Source organism: Nannobrachium achirus (assembly GCF_963921795.1).
Source record: "Nannobrachium achirus genome assembly, chromosome: 12".
Lineage (NCBI taxonomy): Eukaryota > Metazoa > Chordata > Actinopteri > Myctophiformes > Myctophidae > Nannobrachium > Nannobrachium achirus.
Genome location: NC_137832.1, coordinates 14962014 through 14988179, shown reverse-complemented (window position 1 = coordinate 14988179; position 26166 = coordinate 14962014). Strand labels below are relative to the sequence as shown.

Here is a 26166-nt window from a genome sequence, read left to right as displayed (position 1 = left end):
TAGCAGATCTACAAGCTCGCAGCGCGGCACCAAGCTTGTAGATCTGCTATTTTTCCACTGGTTAAAGCATTCAATAATCCCAGGCCTAAATGGGTTAACTGAAATAAAATGCTAGATGCAAGTAAAACAAAGATTTATATCTACAATGAAAGATGACATTATGGTGTTCACAATTGAACATGGGGTTAAGACACAAATGCACATCATGACATAGTCCTATTTTTGGCTTTCAGTTAGTCTTGGCCGGTCACTTCTGGTGGGTTTATTGATCAGGCTCCTCCTGGGCCGGCGGCTGTTCCTCTGGGAGAGGGGAGTAATCGGGGTCCTCAGCTGGCGGGTCGAATATCATCCTCCTAAAAGACAGTACAGATGCTGAAGAATGGATTTTGACGGGAGGGAAACGTTACTTGTATAGTGTTTTCCTTTTAACTTCTGGCTGGTTAATAGTTGGGGCGAATCCGATACTTCCGTGACCACGAGAGCAAAGGTCCGTTTCTCAGTGGTTTTGTCAACTATGAAGGTTAAACAACAAATTGAGCTCCCATGTGCCTCGCGAAAATGCGGGCAAAATGTTTGACAGCTAGGGTAATTTTCAGTCTCATTCACTTAGTACGGCCAACAAAACTATGGTTTAGTGATGAGTCATCACTTTTCACAGTCTTTTGGGGTCCGTTTTTAGCCCAAGGAATGTTTTTCATGCAAAACCAATGCTTGCAGCGGATTCAGAATAATTAAAAACCCCTAGTTTGACACCTCACATCCAACTTAAAGCAGATTTTTTTGGGAGTAATTTTTTCTTTTATAGTATAGTAGTATTACCCTAGCTGTCAAACATTTTGCCCGCATAGATGACAAAACCACTGAGAAACGGACCTTTGCTCTCGTGGTCACGGAAGTATCGGATTCGCCCCAACTAAGGTGAAAATGATAAAATACTTGTGGTGGCTGCTGTTCTAAATTCTACCATTTCTCAAGCACAGTTTTGCAAATCCAATTTAGAGACTAGTGCTAAATTGCAACCAACTGGAGTCCCAGGCCTAAATGTGTCATAGATTAAAGAGTAGACCAGTGCTCTGGGTGCCCTGGACTGGAATTAAAAAACAGTTTAAGTACAGTACAAGCTCAGTTTGGTAGCCGTAAAAAGCAGCAGGTCCTCAACTATGGCTCCATCTGTTCATGGCCAGAGGTTGTTATCGTTTAGTAGGTGGATTTATTTTGATACGTACAGCGTTTCTGGTGTCGTCAGTAGCTTCCTCCCTCCTGGCTGGTTTGGAAAAACATCCTCAAGAAAGTAATACATGTGACCAACTCCAATACCTGACAAGGAAAGAAGCACAGTTCATAGAATTAAAGGTATATTCAGTGATTGTATTTCATTCTCCTCACTAGAATGTGTGCTGACAGACCATATAAGGACTTCCACCATGGCCAGTGTTGCGAGCATACAGTAGCCAGATTCGGTTTTCAGAGCCAGCCAGTCCTCGACCAATCAGGGTAGACTATGGCTGTAGTTATGTTATGACGCATGGCTACACGGAGCTGGATATTTGTGAATCTAGACATTTTTTGGTGCTGTTGGGGCTTGCAGCCACACGAAGCTGGATATTTTGGCAGTGAATCTGGATATTTTTCAATCCGGATAAATAAGTGGAGACATTGAAAAATATCTGGATATCTGGATCCGTGGACATGGAACCCGGATATCTCTGAAGACTTTACTCTGTGTGCTTGTCCCCCTAGTGGAGGTCTGGGGAATCAGATTATTTTAGACCTAGATATCTTTGTCGTGTGGACATAGATATTTTTCTATGTGGATATCTGAAAAACCAGGATATATGAAAAATCCAGCTCCGTGTAGCCATGGCCTTAGTTATGATGGTCAAAATAAATGTTTTGAGAACCAGAGTCGCTCTGAATTAAGAACGTCTGCTAAATGCCTAGATTGTAAACTACTGAACTCATAAAATGCCAGTCTCGTAGTAAATCAGTATCATACATATCCTGAAGCTGGAGACGTAGGCCTACCGATATTCAGTGATTGGGTCTAATGATCAAAACGAGAAAATTATAATGATGTAAAAAAATCTATAAAAAAACGAAACATTTCCACGCTGTAAGGCCAGTAAGGGACAAGATGACCCCCGGCCACTTTCATTATCACTGAATACACCTTTAAGTATGAACATTTTTATTTTAAAAAAGGGTACCGTATTGTTAAATAAAACTAGTTATGTTTTTTCATGCATCAGGTCTCGCACTAAAAATAGATTCATAAGCTTGTTTGATCTGCTATTTTCAGTAGGAGACACCAGTGCGCAACTACTGTAAGTATAAATCAGCCATAATAGTGGGAGAAATATGTAACAAAAAAAGGCAAATGTGTTCACTTCCGGCAGAAAGCGTGAAAATTTGCACCTAGGGGTATTTTTGTGCGCTGAATTCAAAGATTGACGGTCCCAAGCACTTTTTACATGGGATCTGGTGGCTCTAATTCACTTACCATACTAGGGAAAAAAGACCCCCCAAAACATCTTCTTTAAGTAGCATGTGAGGCCAGGGGTCTATCTAGGGGGTTTTCATGATTCTGAATCCATTGCAAGCATTTGTTTTGCACGAAAAACATTCCTTGGGCTCAAAATGGACCCTACAAACCTGTGAAAAGTGATTACTCATCACTAAACCATAGTTTGTGGGGTCCATTTCTAGCCCAAGGAATGTTTTTTGTGCAAAACAAATGCTTGCAATGGATTCAGAATCATGAAAACCCCCCCCCTAGATAGACCCCTCACATGCTACTTAAAGAAGATCTTTGGGGGGTCTTTTTTCCGGGAGGCTCTCTCCATTCTAAGTGAATTAGAGAAAAGTGAATTTGAGAAAAGTGCTAGGGACCGTCAATTTTTGAATTCAGCACACAAAAATACCCCTAGGTGCAAATTTTCACGCTTTCTGCTGGAAGTGAACACCTTTTTCACATATTTCTCCCACTATAAGATAGTATTTTGGTTGGATGTGTCTCTACCTAGAAGATCAACAACGATGGAGTTGCCGAGCAGCAGTGAGAAGCCCATGAGCACCCAGGGGAGAAAGGGCGCCTGGAAGTTCAGGAGGCCAAAGAAGTTCATCCGTATGAACGGGTGCCGTCGACTCCATATGTACACCAGCATGATGGTGAACGCCTGGCCCAGGAAGAACAGGTTGGCAAAGAGACCAAACAGCTGGAGATTTTGTGGGTTAAATGCAATAAGTAAAAGGCAGGGTTCCCACACATTTTTACCAATTCATTTCCAAAACTTTTCCAGAATATTTAACCCAATTTCCAGGACTATATAACAATAACTCAGCTCAATAACGAGTCGCTTACTCCTATGCGCAATGCCCAAAGACAGGTAGTGTATGCCAGTGGTTCTCAACCTTTTCAGGCTGTGACCTCCGAAATAATCATATTTTAACTGGGGACCCTGGCACCCTGACGAGCACTAAGAGTTGTTGCGAGGCGTTGTGAGCATGTAGATCTGCTATTTTCACAATTTCTGCCTCTAACATTTGACAATTTGGCCAATGTTTAATTTGTCATTTCAGAGGTATTAACAAAATCAATAACGAAAGACAATGCATAGCTATTTTTTCCAGGACATTCCAGGACCCTTGATCAATTCCAAAACTTTTCCAGTACTGGAAAAATATTTTTCTAATTTAAAAATATTTCCAGGAATTTCATGACCGTGGGAACCCTGAAAAGTGAGTCTGTCAGCTAGGCCAGTGGTTTCAGGCCGCGACCCCCAAAACAGGGGACCCCCCCACCCTGACGAGCACTAAGAGCAGATCTACATGCTCACAACGCCTCACGTTCTAGATCGGCATTTTCACAATTGCAGCCTCTGATATTTGACCTTAAATTCCTTAGAGTCCTTAAATTGTCATTTTAGAAATGTGCATATGCCCTCTATACACTTTAACTTGATGTTTTGTTTACTTTTGAGTGGGAAAACAATGTTGCACATTAATTTAATCATCTGGGGAACCCCTCTGGGGGTCCCGACCCACAGGTTGAGACCCATTGACCTAGGCTACTTGAGACCACTTTGACCATACAACTGCTAACAAAATCTAATACAATGCCATATCCAATGTCTTTTGTTTGTCACCAGTGGCCTCAAATGTTGTACTTAGCTGTTAAAGTCCCTATATAGCTTTTATATTAGTGGTTTTCAACGTGTTCATGTCAAGGACCCCAAAATGATATGTATTTGGCCGCAGACCCCCATCTGAAAAGATTTTGCCAGGGACCCCATTATTTTAGCAAGATTGCAGATCTACAAGTTCATAATGTGTTGTGAGCTTTTAGATTGGCTAGAAGCTAGTGTGGAGAAAATAAAAATAACATAGGGTTATTGTAAAAAAAAGAAGAAGAAATACATTAAATTACAGTAGTAGCAGTCCCAAAGTAAATTACGAATATTAGTGGCAGGGCATCCATGACGCAACATCTCTAAAAACACATTGTCCAATTCCACAACAGGCCAAGAGTGCATGCATGTGAAAGGTCCGACATGGTATCATGATTGAGGAATGTGTACAAGGGTTTATGGCGTGTAAGTAATTGGCATCATCACAATCAAACTGGCAGCAGCTCTGTAGCTGCCTTTACAGCCACTGTGGTGCCATCTGCTATTTAAGCTTTTATTTATTTATTATTATTATTTTCACTAGGCTATTACGTTTTCTTTTGAAAATGTTATTATGCATGACATGCACAAAATAAGCGCCGCTAGGCTGGGGTTAATATGGTTAACATGGCATTGGTAATAGTTTGAGCGGCTGCAGTGCAGCCTCGCAGGATGCTGTGAAAAGCTGCCCTTATGGCTGCAGAGAAATGGTTTAGTCCAGTGGTTCCCAAACTTTTTAGCTCAAGACCCAAAATAGGAATTAGACGTTTGCCTGGGACCCAAACTAGTGAAAACAGCCGATCTAGCTCACAACACGGCACAGAGACATTTGTTTTCTAATTTATGGAATTTCTTATATTTTTCTTGTATTTATTCATGAAATTACTTTGAAAAATCATTGAATTTGTTGCTAATTCATAAAAGATTTGGCTTTTTTGGGAATGTTTTTCTTATTTACATTTTTAAAGATTTGTTTTTGGAGGGTTTTATGCCTTTATTGATAGGACAGTAGACTGACAGGAAATGGGGGGAGAGATGGGGAGTGATAAAGGTCGTCCGGATCGGGAATCGAACCGCCGCCGCCGCCAGGCATCCACGCCTATGCGCCTGGACCAGTCGTCCAGCGGGCGCCCCTTTTATTTCAACTTTTGAAATGATAATAAATTAAAAACAAAATGTAGGAAACAAAAGTAAGGGACCCAAGAAAATGTATCCGTGACCCACAACTGGGTCCCGACCAGGGGCGGAGCGTTCGGGACTTCGGGTAAGCCCCGTAAGCGGCCCGCGGTGGTTGGGGATTGGCGGCGGTGGGGGGCCTGGGGGCCAGATCATTGTGGCTTGCTTACCGGCCCGGTTCTGACTTGTTCCGCCAGTTCCGCCCTACAAAGGCAGAGTGCAGTAACTACGTACTCGAATTTCACTAAATAACAGGTTTAAAAGTGTTAAAGCTGATCAGCCAAATGAGATAAAGACATAAAAGTTATATTACACTGATTGTATATCTGTTCTTGAGCTAATTGTTCCTACCCCAATATCAGGCTAATTTGACCTTTGGGCGACACAAATAAGTCGGTGTGTCTGAAAACGTAGTAACCGGTCCCGACCCAGTGTTTGGGAACTACTAGTGGGTTTAGTCCCACAGAGAGCAGGGTGAATGCTACTACTATGCCTAAACCTAACCGTTACCTCAGTAGAACTATGCCTAAACCCAACCCTAACCCTTAGTCGGACAGGACTAATGGGACGTGGACATATCGAGATTTGACTGAAACGGGATACACATCACTGGTAATAAAGGATACGGTCATCACGAAGCCTCCAAACAGGAACATGAAAATAAAGTCAGCCGTTCGGCCCCGGAAGGAGCCTTCTTCCAGCATCCGGCAATATCGATAACTTTGTTTTGGTTTGTTAAGGACTGCAACAAACACGCTGAAATGAAGCACTTCTAGTCTATGATACTTAAAGGGGCACTCCACCACTTTTCAACCTATGTTCATATAATTGGTCCTCACTCAAAAATAGCTTTTCTTCTTTTTTTTCTCTCAGAGGAGGGCTGTGGGCTGGTCAGAAACCCATAGTCTTGTGACATCATCGATTACCAATCCAGCTTATAGAAACTGCAGGCTTTCTATTCCTGAAAAGTCGCAATTTTAAAGTGGAAGCCATTGTTCTCGCGATATTAAAAATCTAAATATTTTTTTCAAAAATATTGATTAAAATTCTTTTTTTGGAAAATGATGATGTCACTAGACTATGGATTCTGAACTTCCCACAGCTCTCCTAGGAGACTTGGACTGAGTAGAAAAAAATTGTGATATTTTATCATGAATATTAGTGAGGACCTATTATATGAAGACAGGTTGAAAAGTGGTGAACTACTCCTTTAAAGGAGTAGTTCACCCCCCAAATTACTTTTGTTACTCACCGCCATGGAGACTTGAGTTCAATAATATGTTTTTGTATTTGTCGCATTCCTAAGACAATTTTATTATAATAAATGTACCCCTATTGATACCAGATGGGGACCCAAATGCATTTGGGTCTCCATCCGGAATCAATGAGGGTAAATTTACTATAACACTTTTTTTGTATTAAGAAAGCGACAAATACAAAAAGATATTATTGAACTCAAGTCTCCATGGCGTCAGTAATCAATAGAAAAAAGTCATTTTGGGGGGTGAACCACTCCTTTAACAGTCAGATACATTCAGAACAAATACAGGTACATTCAGAAGGATATGTCATTGTTACACACGTGGATAGCCACAACTTTTTTTCTTTTTCTTTTTTGCATAGCCTACGTATTTCCCCAGAAGTTCAAGTTGATCTAGGCATAAAGCCAAGGCCGTGATGATGATGATAAGGATACAGAAAGATGATGTTGAATAGGAAACTGAATCCAAGAGAGCCAAAGAAGAGGAAGTTGGTAACGAGGCGCCATATCTACAAAAACAGGGCGAGGAGGGACATTTATTAAAATTATAATAGCTATAAACAGCAACAAATAAAATGCTAACATTTTCACTGATTGATCTCTTCTTACCTGATATCGTTTAACAATCAGGTCGGGGTTAAAGTAAAGCTGGAAGGGGGTGATGAGCTCAAGTTGCTGAAAAAACAAAAACAGAAAGACAGCTTGGGAACTTAATTGTCAATCTAACAACACGCATGTTTTGTTCTCAAGAAAGACGTGCGTGTATAACTTATGATTTCTTTTCATTCTTCTAATTCAAATGTAATACAATAAATAAAAGCGAAACATATGGGTTTACAGCTAACATAAATCAGCTGATCGCCCCACGTCAGCAGCAATGTCGTGGATTATTTGACCACATGAAGCTTTCTCTCCATGTTCGTTCGCCATTATTATTATGAGCTCATCATGATCAGATCATTCATATCCATGTCTTACCACCGCAGCTGTCGTCAGAACACATGCTGTAGTGTAGGCTCTGGTCACCACGGGGATCTGGAAGTATTCTTGGGTAAAGCTGTTGGCCATGGCACTGCGCTGCAACACACATGTGCCATATTATTATTCCATTCTATTCGCCTAGTAGAGGTGGGACGTTCGCGAACGACTCGAGTCCTTTGAACGGCTCTTAAGAAATGAACGATGGGATCCTGGTTCGCAGTGGGGAGCCGTTCCTTCTAATGAACAGTGGTGGGAAAAGTACAAAAAAGCTTTATAGTTAGGGAAAGTTAGCCTCTAGCTACATCAATCTGGGAACTAAATCTAAATGACTAGCTTTCTTCACAAATGTGTTCTACTAGGTGTCTACTATCTCTCACCTCTGAACTTTGTCAAACCCAACTCCCTTGACATACTTTGTGGGAGCCAATCAAAGTTATTGGGTATCCCGGGGGCCTGGGATTAAAGGGGGAAAAATAAAAAATTGCCAATATGAGCGTATGAGGTGTGTAATTTGGGTATTTTTGGGCTGCTGAATCCATTCCAACCATTCGTTTTCAGTTAAAATGACTCATTGGACATAAAATAGGCCACATCTACTTTTGTGTGTCCATGAGACATAATATTGGCAATAAAAAAAAAAGGTTTGAGTAGGGTTTGAATTCATGAAAACTATTCAAGATCAGGTGGGTATAATCACACATGACACACAGGATAACATGATAGCCTACAATCTGACAAGGAACACTCAAACACAGGGTTTAAAACATAGGGACTAACAGGACACAGGTGAACTCGAATGACATGATTGGCTAGGCCTTAGCCAATTAGGCCTTTTTTGATGGCCAAGGAGTCATTTTTAATGATAACTAATGGTTGGAATGGATTCAGCAGCCCAACAATACCCTAATTACACACCTCATACGTTCATATTGGCCATTTTTTATTTTTCCCCCTTTAATCCCAGGCCCTGTGGGTATCCCGATATCCCCAACTTTGATTGGCTCCCACAAAGTATGTCAAGGGAGTTGGGTTTGACAAAGTTCAGAGGTGATAGTTGACACCTAGTAGAACACATTTGTGAAGAAAGCTAGTCATTTAGATTTAGTTCCCAGATTGATGTAGCTAGAGGCTAACTTTCCCTAACTATTACTTGAGGACTGCAATCTTTGCCACAAGTAGAAGTTCGGAATTCAAATGTGTACACTTGAGTAAAATTACAAAAGTATTGGTATCAAAATATACTTAATACTTAAAGTACCAAAGTACTCAATACTCATTGTGCAAAATGTCCCATTTCACAAGTTTTCCAATGAATGTAGAAAAATCATTTGAAAATAGTAGATCTACAAGCTCACATTGCGTCGCGTTGCGACGCATTGTGTAATTTGTGAGCTTGTAGATCAGCTATTTTCAAATGGCAGAAATGTATCATTATGGCCGAAGTGATTAGCAATCATAATCAAAATCCACAAAGTAACCAGTAACTAAAATGAGCCAGTCTTTTGAACGGCTCTTTGAAAGGAACGGATCTCAGAGATCCGGCTCACTTCATAGAGCCATAAATCCCATCTTACCCACTCTGATGTTGTTGACGGAGTCGAGAAAACGCCACGCCCCCTTGGCGTTTCAGCCAATCCAGAGTCGTCTAGAAGGCACTGAGCCAATCACATTCAGCCACCAGCAGCAGTGTCGTAAAGTAACTTTTCAAGTACATTTACTCAAGTACGGTACTTAAATGAGTAGTTCACCCCCTATAGTATTACTCATGCCATGGAGACTTTGAGTTCAATCATATTTGTTTGTTTTAGTCACATTCCTAAGACAATAATTTGATTACAATAAATGTAAACGCATTGATTCCGGAATCCGGACCCAAATGCATTTGGGTTCCCATCCGGAATCAATGGGGGTAAATTTACTATATTCACATTTTTTGTACTCCTTTAAGTACAGTTTTTCTTGTCACAAAGATATTTAGGATATGCTTTATACATTTGAAAACTTGAAACAGGACATTCTGCATAATGGGTAGGCCTACTTTCTACTTTTTGTACTTTAAGTACATTTAGATAATACTTTTGTACTTTTACTCAAGTAACTTTTGAAATCCGGTATTTAGAGTAATAGTAATAGAGTATTTCTACATTGCATTATTGATACTTTTACATGCAAGTGCTTTTTCCACCATGGCCACCAGTCAGCATCACACTTAACTAATGGCCCTTTCTTTCTTTTCTTAATAATAGGCTCTATTATTACAACATTATTTGGTCAAACCACGAATGGCGAGACTATATTGAGATGTATTTATTTATGTTTTTATTAGTTAGTTTGTTATTTTAAATAAATAAAGTATGTAGGCTACAATACAAACATATTCCTTATTGTTTACCTATAGACTATAGGATCTTTGGAGCTGAGCAGATTTACTCTGCAATGAATGCAGTCTTATTAGAGAGTGGTTGAAGGTTCTCAAACATTTTCTTATCAAAAATGTCCAAATTGATTGATGTATTAAGCTGTGGACCCCATTTGAAAAGGTTTTGTGCGAGGGACCCCCATAAGATTCTCATTGTTAGATTAAAGGTTATTAGTGAGTTGGCTTTAACCCTGGTTTATTTTTTTATATTGAACCTCTTTTGTAAGATGTAATTTTTGTTTTCAACAGTGGCCCCATACAACAGCTGTAGGTTTCACTCTCTCACACACTTTACAATTATCATGTAGCCTACTAAAAGTGAACTTGCAGCTTGGTTTCAGTTTCCACTGACAGTTCACTTTATTACCAGAACAGGCAGCTTCTCTAAGTACAAATAAATGACCTATCCCTCATTTCTTTCTTGTTTAATTAAAATGTATATCTTAGCTTTAAATTTCTTGTGATATGATTAATGCTAGTGTAACCTCTGTCTTCCAGTTCAGTGAATGATGCAAGCAGACACAGCTTAAGATCAAGTGATTTTGCTGAGGTCTAGGTAAATGACACTTCACTACAGTATGTTGTCAGAGGCATGTCAGTAGAAAAGCTAGGGCATGGCAAAGATGGGAGTCCTCATGGAAAATAGGTATTACACTTTGGATAAGACGGTTCTATTGTGAAAATAGCAGATCTACATGCTCGAGGCATTGTGAGCATGTAGATCGGCTATTTTCACAATGTCTGAAAAAAAAAATACTTTTGTTTTTTACACAGGTTTCTACGGTTTCTTGGGCTGGATATGGCTGCCTGGAATGGTTTTTCAAGTGCATCTATGTTAGTAAACGTGCCACAATTAACAATAATGCATTGCACCTGTGCAGCTGACCTGCGGAACCTGGTAATATACCATTTTGTCAAGCTGGGGAGAAAACAAGTGTGGAGAATATAATTATAATACCTTGTTAAAGTGACCGTCTATCTATTAAACCAGCAAACTCACTCACACACTCACGCTCTAACGCTTATCTACGTTTATCTATTCACTCGCTTCAGCAACTGATCCCAAAGTTCACATGGTATTGGCCATTAGCATTATACCAACGGTGACGGAGCCCGAATTTCATTTCTCCCAAATTAAAGCTGTTTATTAGCGTTTTCTTAGCCTGTTGTCAGGGTTACGGTCCGTTCCTCCAGGCCATGGGATCTGTAGCCACACACACCCCTCTCTCTCACAGTTAGGAATGTGCATTCTCTCTCTCTCTCTCTCTCTCTCTCTCTCTCCCTCTCCCTCTCCCTCTCTCTCTCTCTCTCTCTCTCTCTCTCCCTCTCTCCCGCTCTCTTTCTCTCTTCTCTCTCGCTTTCACCAGGTGCGTTTGATGTGTGTCTCATCTTCCAACGGGTATGAAAAAACTATGGAGCAAGCGCATTCATCCCCATCCCACTTCTATTCACCTAAATTTGCTGTTAAATCACTCCTCCATGGGCTGCTCCTTACATTATGATGCTCCCACATATTCTCACGCACGCACCAGTTACAGTAACTTTCCCCACAACCGACACTCTGCACATATTTTGGAGCACATATCTTCGAACGGGTAAGGTCTAGTTTTGTTAAATTTTGCATTTGTAGTTGTTTTACTGTAATTTAACAACATAATAACCAGCGCAGATAGACAAAGAGACATTCATGGATTTATATTTAAAAGAAGCTTTTATTTTCCCCCCTGGACCCAGGGTATGGCAGCTGCATACCCCTGCCATACCCAATTGACGCCCCTGCTTTAAATACAGTATGTTGTCAGAGGCATGTCAGTAGTTTCACTCTCCAACTCCTACAAGCTTGTCTCTTCAAAGCTCAAAACAGAATGAAGAGATGTACAAAGCCAAGTGACGCTACTGGCTTCCTCTGACCACACAGTGTCACTATTCACTCTTTTGTGTACAGTAGTACAGTATTACTACAGGAAACAAGTATGCATATTTTGGTGAACTTGGCCTAAAGAAACACAGCATATTTATCACATCTGTTACACAAGCCCAATTTAATATTAAGTGGGTTCAAGTCCCATAACTAGTATATCGGTTAGAGCGGTGGTTCTCAAACAGTGGGTCATGACTTGAGTAAAAATCCCATTACCTTTTCCTACTTTAAAATGTTTAGTGAAAATAGACAATCTACAAGCTCGCAACGTGTCGCGAAGCAACACGTTGTGCGCTTGTAGATCTTCTGTCTTCTAAGTTCTCTTTTGGGTCTGGACCCGAAAAGATTGTGAACCGACTGAGCTAGAGTCTCATTTGTGTAAGCAGTTTTGTGGGGTTTGAGTCAGGAATCAGAAGGTCCCCGGTTCAATCCTTGGCTCCTCCAGGCTTCGGGTTGGCGTGTCCCTGAGCAAGGCACTTACAGTATAGCCTCCAACTGCTCCCTATACGCTCACCTGAACAGCACACTGCTGCTGGGTCAAATGCAGTAAAGCAGGGTTCTTCAACGTTTTCAGGCCAAGGACCCCTTAGTTGAGAGAGCGATGAAGCAGGGACCCCCACAACCTTATCATCGATTCTGTTTAGTTTCATCGTTTGACAGCACAACCATCAGTGTATTTTGGATTCATGTCAATTTGTGGTTCCATATATTTAACCACTTGAACCATCGATACTTAAAGGACAACTTTGTTTTTTTACAACAAGGGTTCATATTTTAGATTGTAATTAGAGAAAAGAAAAAGTGAGTGTTAAAATGTTTTCATTTGCTTCGTTCTATTGTTTTATCGTGTTTACCTTGCTAAAATGTGGGGCATGCGTACGCATGGGGGCATGCGTACAAGTGGCTTAATATGTCTTTTTAGACACAATAAGCCAGCAGTTTCTTTATTACTATTTACAGTAACACTTCTAGCCCCCATAAGTCACATCCAACCATGGAAGGTTGCGTTGTATCTTGGGAATGGGCTTATTCTGTGTAAAATGACATATTTAGCCACTTGTACGCATGCCCCAACCACTGAAATAAGAATCTCTAAAACAATAGAAAGAAGTAAATGAAATAATCTTAACACTCATCTTTTATATTCTTTAATTACAATCTAAAATATGAACCCTTGTTGTAAAAAACTAAAGTTGTCCTTTAATAAACTTGACCTTTCACTCTTTTCCCCTTCTATACCAAAGCTCTTTGCTGAAAATAGCTGATCTACAAGCTCACAACGCCTTGCCCGCACGAGGCGTTGTGAGCTTGTAGATCTGCTATTTTTTGGCTAAAGTTCTCAGAATATGGACACTAGGGTTCTAGTGGTTAATATAAAAAAAGGAGAAAAAGTTTCTATCACACAAAGATTTGGAGAACCAACTGTAGTAACTCTGAGGACCCCCTAGGGGTCCCGGACCACCTGTTGAAGACCCTTACAGTAAAGTCATTTCCATCTGGGATCAGTAAATCCCTTTATCATACAGTAAGTGCATACTAAGCCAATACACAGGGATTCCGATTCAATCTCCTTCTCTAGACAGACATCAGCAACTGAGTATGAGGTTAGGATTTTATTAGAAAGAAAAAAAAACAATAATACACAATTCATACATGTCAATTTACAGGCTGTAGGCTACATATGAGTAGAAAATAATAATAATAAAAAAACTCACATACCTGTTATGTACAAGAAAAATGTTTGCCTAATGGTGTGCTTATAAATACAATGGTTTTCACACTAGTCAGAGTTCAGTGATCAGCATCAATGCTTCAAAAGAGTTGTGGGCAGGGACGTGCTGGCCATTGGGAAAAGCGGGACAACTCCCGAACGGCCGGTTCATTCCCGGCCGGTCCAGGCCGGCCATTACAAAAAAAAAAAAAAAAAATGTCGGCCTTTGTTCCATTTTGGGGGCTGGGCGGCCAACAAAGTAAATCGTCACTGTCGGGACGAAACCTTGTATCTCCAAGTTTCAAATTTGTTAATTTATTTGCAAAGCAAAGCCCTGCTTCATCATACAAGGCCGTCGCACAAAGGTAGTGAAAACAGCAGATCTACAAGGACACAACGCCTCGCACTGTAGATCGGCTGTTTTCACTAGTTTAAATCATTTTTAAAATGATAAATACAAAACAAACGGTTTCCACTCGACAACAGCGAAATATAACTCATGTAATTGGCCCCACTGGCTTGTCACTTTGTCACAAATCTTTGAGTAGCAGCAGCGCTATAGAGAGATCTCTCTCTCTATAGCGCGCAATGAGGGCCTCTCCAACTCTTTTTTCCGGGCTGAATCAGGGGCCCAGCATGTCCCTGGTTGTGGGAAAGGAAAAAACAACGCAACTACAACGACACACAGACTATATAGACCTATAATAAACACTGGATGAATAATGAAATGAAGTGCCTGTGTCCAGCACTGGCAAACGTTCATCTGACTATCATATCTGTCTGTGCTGAGAGAGAATTCAAACATCCCCTGTATTTTAAGTGCTGAGATCACCACATAGTATGGTATTAAGGTATTTCAAAGATGTGAAAATAAGACATGATTGTAGGTTGATTTCAGGTAATAAATCTATACAGTAGTTACTCTTCCTGAATATCCTTGATAATGTGAGACCTGAATAGAGCACCATGTAATCGGTAATGAAAGACTTCATCGGGATGAGAACAAACACACACAAAAGAAAATCTCAACAAATGACAAACTCTCCTGCAGTTAAACATTGTTATGCTGTAGATGGCACTCTAGAGCTTTGTCAGCAGCACACATAGTACAGCGCTCATTATCCCTGCATCTAGCTCCCGGCAATGGTATCCTAGAGATACATCCATGATGTACACACAGTAAAAAAAAGAGATAAAATGGAAAGATTCCACTATAGGATGACACATTCTACTGTGCTTCAGTCTGTGAACCAAATCAATCTTCCAACCAATATTTGGATCGTTTCCGATACTTCCGTGACCGCGTAGAGCGATGGTCCTTTTCTCAGTGGTTTTGTCAACTATGAAGGTTAAATAACAAATTGAGCTCCCATGTCCCTCGCAAAAATGCGGGCAAAATGTTTGACAGCCGCTGAAAGTGTGGGTCTCATTCACTTACTATAGACTATACTATAAAGGAAAGAAATACCCCCAAAAAATCTGCCTTAAGTAGCATGTGAGGGGTCAAACTAGGGGTTTTTAATGATTCTGAATCCATTGCAAGCATTTGTTTGGCATGAAGAACATATCTTGGGCTAATAACGGACCCCTCAGACCTGTGAAAGGTGATGACTCATCACTAAACCGAGCCGTTTTAGCCCAAGGAAGGTTTTTTTGTGCAAAACAAATGCTTGCAATGAATTCAGAATCATTATAAAACCCTAGTTTGACCGCTCACATGCTACTTAAAGCAGTTTTTTTGGGGGGTATTCTTTTCCTTTATAGTATAGTCACTACTATACACTACACTATAATAGTGTATACTAGTAAGTGAATGAGACCCACACATTCAGCGGATTCAGAATCATTAAAAAAACCCTAGTTTGACCGCTCACATGCTACTTAAAGCAGTTTTTTGGGGGGGTATTTTTTCCTTTAAAGTATAGTCACTATACTACTATTCTATACTATAGTGTATAGTAAATTAATGAGACCCACACTTTCAGCGGCTGTCAAACATTTGGCCCGCATTTTTGCGAGGGGCGTGGGAGCTCAATTTGTTATTTAACCTTCACAGTTGACAAAACCACTGAGAAACGGACCATCGCTCTCCACGGTCACGGAAGTATTGAAAGCGACACAACTACAACTCGACCGACCCAAATCAACCAAATCATTTTTTCCAACTCCACCGAAAAAGGAGGTGAGAAGGATGGCAGTTCACGACATCAGGACAGGGGCCCAGAAGAACAATGTGCAAAAATAAATATGAATATAGCTGCACATGAAGTGCCAAACTCTGAGGAGACATCAATTAGTTTTCCTGAGAAGAAGGAGGTGTAATTGATTTGATCAGTAATCGGTACAAGGAGAGAAAAACCATCCACGTCATCGTCTGATCAGCCCCGCCTCCACAGGATGGAGTACATACGAAAGGTTCCTGTGACCAAAAAGCTCCTCGTCATCGCAAAAACAGAAACCGTCGATTCAGATTCTCACCGCGGCCGCGCGCCGGCGTTCACACATTTCTGCAGCCGAAGAAATCCATGCCGACGTAGCGAGGGTAGCCTTCTAGTGAGTTCATGTTGACGGGGTCGAATTTCCAGTATTGCCTTCCGCGGATGAAGTGAGCATAGCCTGATGATAGAGAACACAATTAAAGGTAGGCTATATTTATTATGATTGTATTTCATTCAAAAAATATATATAATTGGTACATTTTCCATTCATTCTCCTCACTAGAATGTGTGCTGACCATATAAGGACTTCCACCATGGCCCGTGTTACGAGCATAGCTAGATTCGGTTTTCAGAGGTGGCCAGCCAGTCCTCGACCAATCAGGGTAGAGTATGGCCGTAGTTATGTTATGATGTTTAGTTATTATGATGGTCAAAATAAAAGTTTTGAGAACCACAGTCGCTCTGAATTAAGAACATCTTAAATAAAGTATAGTTATATCTACCAAATGTGTACCAACTTATATTATATGCTACAATGAATAAACTGTATCGAAAAGAACTGGTGGGATCTGAATGTTGGCTACCTAAACTGGAAAATAGATCTTTCATAGAGCAGTGGTTCTCAACCTTTTCGGTTCGTGACCCCCAAAATAATCATATTTGAACTGGGGACCCCCACCCTGACAGGCAACTAAGTGTTGCGAACTTGCAACCCATTCTCACTCCCTTTGCTTCACCCTCCCGACGCCGTGTCTTTCTTTCCTTTGCTTCACCCCTGTGAAGTTTTGGGAGTGACTATTGCGTCTAGGGTGTGACGGAGACGGAGAGTTTTTGGACGAGACAGAGTCTTAGTACGCATGCGCCGACATGTGTTTACTGGAAGATTTTTCACTGACGGCCGTCACGGGGAATCGAACCCCGGTCTCTGGATTTGTATCTCCATGCTCTACCGACTGAGCTAACGAGAGTGACTGGGAAGTACCTTTTTTTTGTGCTTTTATCTTTGACAAAACGTGAAATGATAACGTAGTCCCTTCTTTGAGCCACATTCGGAGGCGGAAGCAGTCCCCTGGTCAAGATTTACTATTCTGTCCATAACGGCACGTAATTCGGTAACGCGGCTGAGTCGGCTCATGCGGCGTTCCCACCGCTCGTCGCGGCAACTCGGCTCGCTATCGCTCGCCTCGGTGGCGACTCACGGGGGTCATCGCCGCCTGAGACGGCGCCGCTCCGTCGTTTATAGTGGCGTGAACGGTAGCGACGGGTGGCTGGTAAACCAAGAAGCCTTCAGAGCGTATCGAATCCCGCATCAGGAACTACTTTTTTTTCTTTCTTCTTAGACCACCCAATGCGTCTAACCCTTGAGACATTAGGCAATCCGTCCGCGTCTATGGTGAGAAGCATTCGGTATTTAAGATCGCGTCGGTTGTATGACGCAATAGGGGTGAGAACCTGTTGGAACTTGCGAGGCTTCTAATATTTGACAATATGGAGAATGTAAATTTTATTTCATTTGAGAGGTATTAAAAGGGTTTTAAAAGTCCTTAAATTGTCATTTTTAGAAATGGGCAGATACCCTCTATACACTTCAACTTTATGTTGGTTTGTTTACTGTTGAGTGAGAAAACAATGTTGCACAATACGTTAATCATGATCTGGGGACCCCCCCCAAAATAATTTGGGGACCCCCCTGGGGGTCCCAACCCACAGGTTGAGAAACACTGCCATAGAGCATACATATCGTCGTTGTCGGGTGAAAACCCTGTATGTCCAAAACCGTTTGTTTTGCATTTATCATTTAAAAAATGTTTAAACTAGTGAAAACAGCCGATCTACAAGCACACAACACCTCGCACCGCAAGGCGTTGTGTGCTTATAGATCAGCCGTTTTCACTACTTTTGTGCGACGGCCTTGTGTGATGAAGCAGTGCTTCACTTACATACTGTATATCCCACACACAGTGACAGATCTTACCGTATATGTCTTTGAAAGCAGCATCAACGTCATCAGGAATGCCAGCCCAGTCCTGCATCCTGCGAGGGTAGACGGAGTCGACACGATTCTCCCGTGGGCTGAACTTCCAGTAGCTGCCCGACTTGAAGAAGTACGTGTTGTAGTTGCTGTCCTGACCCCAGCGAAGGGATGCCTGGATATGGGACTCTGAGAGGCCGAGGCTCCTGATAGACTCTGGACCCCTGATTTGTCTTTCGGCATCAAACACCCAGTAGTTATCGCCTAGCAAACGAGGAGGAGAATCAACACCAGAATACCGGTCAGAACATAGACCTCAGAACTGGGTCTGACAGTATTTGTGTTGACGTAGTGGATGAAGAAGAATCCCCACAACAGTGACACGTCATAGTGAAGATTCCTTGAGCAAGACACTAGTCACTTCAAAAATGCGCATTAAGAAAAAGCGAATTTAGCCTGTTTCCATTTGCGGGTGTCATTCGATTTAGCGACGGTCGCATGAGCCGACTCAGCGCGGTCCAGCTGAACACAGCGAATCGCCCCCTACCGCCTTGCCCACCACTGGTTCTGTTGGAGGTTGTCTTTGCACAACAGTCTGTAAAGAGCTACAGCTGGCAGCCTGGCAAGTTGTGAAAACGGGAGGAATTTACACATGGTCCGTGTCACGACTTTCCGACGTGCAGCTTTCCGAACTTTAATTTGGGGTAATGCTTTTCAGAAGATGCGAGTGACGTCAATTTGTAGTTGAACCGGACCTTTCCAACGAAAGGTTTGGTGGTCTGAGGCAGTATATGGACAGGCCTTCAAGTTAAGGCATAAGAGCTGGTACTTAAGACAATCAAAATAGAGCCCACTATGATTACTTTATCCATGCATTCATTAGGTATCATTCAGAAGTGCACCAGGCTGCTGTCTAAACTGTCTAACGCTTTTTTATATATATATTGAGAGTCAAAAAGTCTAGCCAATCACAACTAATTCAATTTAGTAAATTGCGCTGAGATTGACAATATTGCCAACAGTAAACCCCATTCATCTGGCACAGCAAGGTGGATCAAACAAACATCAATTATGTCCCACACATTATCTGATCTTCAGTAAGTGTGATTGAAATATTTACATGAAAGACTTCAATGCCACTGATGCCAAAGCCCCGGTGTTTAGTTTAAGCTCGGTAATTAACATTCTTTAAAATGGTTATCCTCGGCTACAAGGATTAGGTGTTTGACTTATGTTATGTTTATCCCTGGTGTGTGAATTGTCTTGAGGCTCACTTGATCCATCCCTCTAACATTTTAACCATAAAACCACATAACAGCGAGGTAGCATCTCCAGCCGCCCCCACCTTGAAAGAACCAGATATTCCCTGACTGGTCTTCAAAGGCGGCGTCGATGTTGTCTGGAATCCCCCTCCAGTGACGGCTCGCCAGCGCAGGGTAACCCCGCTCCAGGTGCCCCTCCCTCATGCGCCACACGTAGCCCGCCTTGAAGAAGAACAGCTCCCCTCGGATCATAGACACGGCATCAAAGTCCGTCTGGCAGGCATCGGGCTGGGAAATGAGACAGATCACTTGTAACACTTCCGAACGCTGTAACACACACCGATGTTGGGCTGGTTGCTGCCGGGTGCTTTCATTTGAGATGATACGTTCAGTGTTGTAAAGTAACTAAGTACTTAAGTACTGTACTTAAAGGGGAGGTCAACCCATTTTCAAAATTGAACTATGTCATTAATATACCTTAGGAGTTAGTTCCCCCCCTTCTGTGTTGCTTAGAACTGGAGGATTGATTTGGGGGTTTGCATTGTAAAGTACAATGTGATGACATCACACCATTTCTACATTGCGATATTGATACCTTTACATAAGTACAAAATGTTTGTTCTTTATCGACCACTGGATATGTTCGGGTATGGTTTTGTTTGTGAGTAAAAAGAAGGAAGCTAAGAGGGAGAAAAAGGAACCCTTTCACCATATGTCACCCTGAAATTGTACAAAAAAAAAAGAAAGGAAAAAAAGTAGCATGGTGGTATAGAGATAGGTAGTAGTAGGTTAAAAAAAAGTAGATGCCATCATTTGTTTGACCTTTGGTCATCTGTTCAAGTACAACTTCAGAACCGTACATTCTATGGAGTTGAGTGTGCCTTAGTCATAGTAGAAGACATTTCCAACCTTCCTCCCTAATCTGAACTTTGAAGATACCTCTCTGAAAATGTGGGAAGTCTGTCCCCCTTCAGTGTCAGCAAGCTCACAGACACACTTCTTGCTATTGATCCCGGTAAACCTAAACGTGCTGATCCTTTTGATGCATAGCACTATTTCTGAAATAAATAAATAAATACATGCCTAGGTGGTCTGTTATTCTTCAGGGTAATGGTATAAATACATTCCTCCAGCCAGTGTTTATTTACCCTGGGTGAGGGGAGTGACACAAGGACAGAAAGGGTAATAAGCTTGCAGTGATTGGTCAGCTGCTGTGACTTCCCTAGGGGTTGAATTCAGGCTAAATCGGGAGATAAGCGACCGTCAGGTCACATACACAAACTTTAGAAAGCAATGGTAGCCAATCAGGAGGGAAACTGGGAAATACTGTGTACCGCTTTGGGTGATTTTAGGGCAAACTCTGTAGGAGCAGTGTCCAAAAATGTGTTTAGCAAATATCGGCCTGATGGTGGCGCTAATTGGGACAGATGCATGTTGATGACATGACTTTAGAGATACTGTGCAGCGCTTTGTGTGATTTTATAGGGCAACATTTGTAGGAGCAGTGTCCAAAAACCAGCGCGCGTGCCTCTGCTGTGCACGCTGCTGTGCGCGCGTGCCTCTCTCTGAGGAGGGGCTGTGGGTCTCTCTGGGACATGGACATGTCGTTACTTACTGCACTGTGCCTATGCCTATGTGGGCGTGGCTTCTTAGGGGAATGTAATAGTAGATGTGTTTTGCAAGAATCAGCCTCATGGTGGTGCTAGAAGAGGGCCATGTGAGAAATGAGGGGTGGAGGTTGTGGTTTGGCAGCCAAGGAGTGTGTGTGCAAAGTTTGGCATGGCTAGGGGCAACGGTGGCGGAGATGAGTAGGGCAAAAGTGTGACGTGACGGACAGACAGACGGACTGACTGACAGCCGGTGGAGGTTTTGATAGTAACTGCGACCTGACGGTCACAATAAAATTGTGTTTCAGATTTTCATTGACTTGTTTGACAGCCCTGTTATCAGTATATGTTGGATTCATGTTAATGTCACTTATGTCACTTAAATCGTCGATACTTAGTAAAATGGTCTGCCAAAAATAGACGATCTACAAGCTCTCAACGCCTTGAGAGCTTGTAGATCGGCTATCTTTGGCTAAAGTTCTCCTCAGAATAGGGACGTGAGGGTTCAGGCTGTTCATTTAAAAGAATGATCCTAACACACAGAGATTTGGCGGCCCCCCTGTATTCACACTTCCACAGCCTGCCCAGAATGGCTGACGGTGGACTAGACGGAAATTTCTATTATTGTATTGTGATCTGAGACAGCATTCATTTTACAAGACAATCAGCGCGATCCCACGTAACGTCTTTCTTTTTCCCCCATCCCGATCGGCTATTGTTTACTCACCAGCGAATTGTCTCGATCTGCATTGGCATATAGTGGGAATTTTGCCAGAGGCATCTTCCCCCCCGTGCATTTCGCGTGCACGATCCGTGCACATCGAGGTAAGCGAATGTAATCCACTACGTATACAGCGCCCATGTCAACTTTTTTCTGATCAAAAACATCACGGACAGATGCTATGCTAACACCTCCTCCTACAATGAAAGTGAACGGGACTTTGGCTATAGAGTCTGAAAAGCTACCAAAGGTACTTTCGGTTCAAAGGGTTGAGAGAATGACCCTTTTAGATCAGTCGAAGAAGAGATGGAGAAGAGCTGCCGATCATTTTTTTTTGATCATTATCACTTATTTAGTTTTTAATGACCTAGTATGGAAAATTCCGGTCCGGCTAATTTAAGTACTGAAGAAGTACGGTTTAATCCGGTTTTAATATTAAGTGGCTCCCCGTGGCTGAGAAAGAGTTAACTCTGAGGACCTGGACCCCCTGTTGAAGACCCCTGGAACAGAGCCTTCTGACTTTTACCCCACTTTCTGAAGGGTCACTCTCTCTCACCGTTGTGATAATGATCTCGTTGGTCTCCGGGTTGACGGGAGGCGGGGGTGGAGGAGGCAGGACTTGTGGACGTTTGCCATACAGGTGCTGGATGCCTTGCTTGTCGTCCTCGCTCAGCTCCAGCGGGTAGGAGAAGCTGTAGTAGGCAGACATGACAGCCCCGGGCTCATTGGAGTGCTGCAGGCCCAGGACATGCCCAAACTCATGGGCAGCCACCTGGAGGAGGTCTGTACCTGCAACGGAGCAAGGGAGCCAGACAAAACATCAGACAATGCACAGCCACAGCCTGCATTAAACAGGCTTATTCCCTGACCCTGACCCTGACCCTGTGCTACTCTTCTTCATCATCAGGGATGCTAGGGTTCAAGTGGTTCAACTTGAACCCTAGCATCCCTATATTCTGGAGGCGAACAATCAGCTAAAAATAAGCTCACAACATGTCCCAACGCGTGAGCTATTATCGGCTATTTTGGGAAAAACAATGTCTTAAGTTGATTTGCAACCGATCTGATATCTGACCTAGACCTAGAAAACGAACACATATTTGGTGTGAGGAGATTATATCAAATGCACATAAATATACCTTTATGAAAATACCTTTATATTTGCCTCATGTCAGAATAACAACGAGTCTGGCAGTATCCAGATCCTGTACTTACTTACTTATTATAGCCTCTCAAACAAAAGGCTTACCCATGTTGTTGCCGACGGTCCATGACTCATCGTAGTCAAAATGGATGTCCCCCTGCCTGTGTGTGTTGGGGAAGAAGGCATGGGCGAGTATGCCTCCAGGACCATCGAAAGGAAGACTGTCTCCATGCCAGTACCTAGTGTTCCATTAGAGAAAATATCTTAAAGGAAAACTTCACCCCCAAAATGAAGATGTTTGTATCAGTTATTCACCCCCGTGTTGCCTTGTGTCTTTTGGCACCCTTTCCCTTGCCTGCTTGCCTGGGCGAGAATGTGTGCGTGTCGACACGCACGCGCTCATACCAGGCACGCTACCCGTTTGATTGTGTGCGAGACTGTTTATACCGAAATGCATTAAATAGTTCAGGCTTAACGAAGATGCATGTGTTTTGGACGTACTGAGCATACAACATCGGATAAATGGACTGCACTGTACTAAGTTACGTGACAGTTTACTGCCGGATGTTTTGACGTTTTGATGTGTTGCTTTTGTTGGCTAAACTCGGCCGCTAAATTCATCATCAAGCATTTTCTCCGTTCTTTGTTCATTGTGGAGGCATGTGAGGGAGGGAAAAAAGAAAATCTCCAGGCATTCAAAGGCAACATGGGGTGAGTAATTGATATAAATATTTTCATTTTGGGGGTGAAGTAATGTGGGTATTGCAGCATACTATAGGCTGGCTAACACAACTCTGCACTCCTTTGATCTTTAACCCATTTAGGCATAGAATTATTGAATGCTTTAACCAGTGAAAAATAGCAGATATACAAGCTCACAGCGCGGCACAGAGTGCTGCGCTGCGAGCTTGTAGATCTGCTATTTTTGAAAAAGTCGTGAAAATTTGTGCAAATCTTTGAATAGACAGTATGTATTTTCAAAGCGAAAGTTTGTAACTCAAATTTTGCTTCTGGGGGGTCCCTGGAACTAAATATTTTGAGATGGGGGTCCGTGGCCAAATAAATATAATTTTTGGGGTCCTTCACATGAAAAAGTTTGAGAACCACTGACATAGTAGTCTCTCAAGAACAGACTAACTGAGCTCCAGTTAAGTGAAAAGGACCTTTTCTTTGACGATGGCTAGCCAGATTGCTGACATAGAAACATAGGTTTTTCAAAAAAACTTAGAAGGATTCAAAAGACACTTATAGAATCGGGTCAAAATTCTAATTTTCACGACTTTTCAAAAATTAGAGATCTATCTGCTATTTTTCAATAGTTAAAGCATAAAATAATGATACACAAAACGTGTACCCGTTCTAAATGGGTTAAAGGAACAAATAGGGAAGAAACAACTGTATGCGCTTTGTCGCAGCTGTTTGTTGTTATTTGCTCTTCGTGATTTAAGAAGGATGACACTGGCCCCGCTGTTTGTCATTACAGTCATTCCTGAGGATTGCCTTGTTGTTGCTGCTTGGTCTTCGCATATTTACCCACCCACCCAACCACCCCGCGCACCCACACAAACAACACACACACACCCACCCACACAAACGAAACAAAACACACACGCACAAAAAAACATGCTGACAACCTCACTCTCTCTCTCTACCTCTGAGTCTGAACCCACAAATAAGCTCTATCAACATATTTTGGATTAATGATGTGCTTGTTCCTTCTTGTTTTCAACTCTTGTTGTTAATCAGTATTTCTGTCCTTTGTTCCCGTAAAGCACTCTGTGCAGGGACATGCTGGGCCCCTGATTCAGCCCGGGAAAAAGAGTTGGAGAGGCCCTCATTGCGCGCTATAGAGAGAGATCTCTCTCTATAGCGCTGCTGCTACTTTGCCATTTCAGATCATGACAAGTGACAAGCCAGTGGGCCAATTACATGAGTTATATTTCGTCGTTGTCGGGTGGAAACCTTGTATGTCCAAAACCGTTTGTTTTGTATTTATCATTTTAAAAATGATTTAAACTAGTGAAAACAGCCGATCTACAAGCGCACAGCGCCTCGCACCGCGAGGCGTTGTGTGCTTGTAGATCTGCTGTTTTCACTACTTTTGTGCAACAGCCTTGTATGATGAAGCAGGGCTTTGCTTTGCGAAAAAAAAGTATACATTTGAAACTTGGAGATACGAGGTTTCTGCCCGACAGTGACGATTTACTTTGTTGGCCGCCCAGCCCCCAAAATGGAACGAAGGCCGACATTTTATTTTCATTTTTTTCCTAATGGCCGGCCTGGACCGGCCGGGAATGAACCGGCCGTTCGGGAGTTGTCCCGTTTTTCCCAATGGCCAGCACGTCCCTGACTCTGTGGGCAAACTTTTTTATGTCAGAGTCACCTCATAAATATGTTTGACTTGATTCTGCTAGCCTAAGCTCTCCGGCTTTGCTCGCACACACGTAAAAAAACATCTTCACCTCGTGAAGTCGATCTCGATGTCAGCCTTTCCGCTGCGAGGAACCTCGGTGAAGGTGAGGGGCGTCACGTCGCTCCACACTCGCAGGGCTTCCTGCAACACCCGTCGCACCTTGTCCTCCGTCATCTGCCAGGGGAAACGCACCACCCTGCGGATGACGCACACACACACACACACACACACGCACGCACGCACGCACGCACACACGCACACACACACACACACACACACACACATTTTAATTCTTTATTTCATGGGTCTTCAACAGGGGGTCCGGGACCCCTAGGGGGTCCTCAGAGTTACTACAGGGGGTCCTCCAAATCTTTGAGTGATAGAAGGTTTTATTTTTTCTCCTTTTTTATATTATATCATTATATATATCCATATTCCGTGAACTTTAGCCAAAAATAGCCGATCTACAAGCTCACAACGCCTCGCTATTTTTGGCAAAGAGCTTTAGTGTAGAGGGGAAAAAGAGCAGACTAAGTACAGAGTGAAAGGTCAAGGTTATTAAGTATTGACGGTTCAAGTGGTTAAATGTCTGAAAACACAAATTGACATGAATCCAAAATACACTGATGATTGTGCTGTCAAACGATGAAACTATATGGAATCTATGAAAAGATTGTGGGGGTCCCTGCTTCATCGCTCTCTCAACTAAGGGGTCCTTGGCCTGAAAACGTTGAAGACCCCTGCTTTATTTGAATCCACAAATTACAATTAATTTACAGGGAAACAAATATTGACGGGCTTGATATTTCATGGACACTTCATGGATATACATAGCACCTTCTCCTCCACACAGACAAACTGCCCATAACTGCTGAAACAGAGCAATATTTGGCTGTTTGGACTTACTCTTTGTCATGCCGGCGATTGCCAGACCACTCGTGGTCAATTTATGTACATGGCCCCAGGCTTCCAAA

At 42.3% G+C, this 26166-nt stretch overlaps 2 protein-coding genes across 2 annotated transcripts in view; both read right to left on the bottom strand.

Annotated features, from left to right (window-relative positions):
• Positions 1–116: 116 nt before the first annotated feature.
• On the bottom strand, positions 117–7728 carry derl3 (derlin 3). Its single transcript, XM_080739578.1, has 7 exons — positions 7582–7728; positions 7213–7278; positions 7039–7112; positions 5969–6062; positions 3020–3215; positions 1227–1317; positions 117–353 (listed from the first exon to the last, which is right to left on the bottom strand). Exons 1-7 carry the CDS (start codon positions 7669–7671, stop codon positions 263–265), a joined length of 702 nt encoding a protein of 233 aa, XP_080595704.1. The 5' UTR covers positions 7672–7728; the 3' UTR covers positions 117–262.
• Positions 7729–16114: 8386 nt separating this feature from the next.
• mmp11a (matrix metallopeptidase 11a) overlaps positions 16115–26166 on the bottom strand; it is a gene marked incomplete at its 5' end in the record, with an annotated part of 32477 nt that continues 22425 nt past the window's right edge. The window contains 6 exons of the mRNA XM_080739611.1: positions 16115–16251; positions 18049–18309; positions 19391–19595; positions 22192–22424; positions 22885–23018; positions 25242–25388. Coding sequence (XP_080595737.1) covers positions 16133–16251; positions 18049–18309; positions 19391–19595; positions 22192–22424; positions 22885–23018; positions 25242–25388 — 1099 coding nt within the window. The 3' untranslated portion in view covers positions 16115–16132. The remainder of the gene's footprint in view (positions 16252–18048; positions 18310–19390; positions 19596–22191; positions 22425–22884; positions 23019–25241; positions 25389–26166) is intronic.

Excerpts from the sequence above, each read along its gene's own strand:
- derl3 (XM_080739578.1), bottom strand. The coding sequence starts at position 7,671 with ATGGCCAACAGCTTTACCCAAGAATACTTCCAGATCCCCGTGGTGACC. Across the intron at positions 6,063-7,038 it reads CTATTCAACATCATCTTTCT|TTATCGATATTGCCGGATGC; the intron begins GTATCCTTATCA and ends ACCAAAACAAAG. Across the intron at positions 1,318-3,019 it reads CATCGTTGTTGATCTTCTAG|GTATTGGAGTTGGTCACATG; the intron begins GTAGAGACACAT and ends TTTCCTTGTCAG.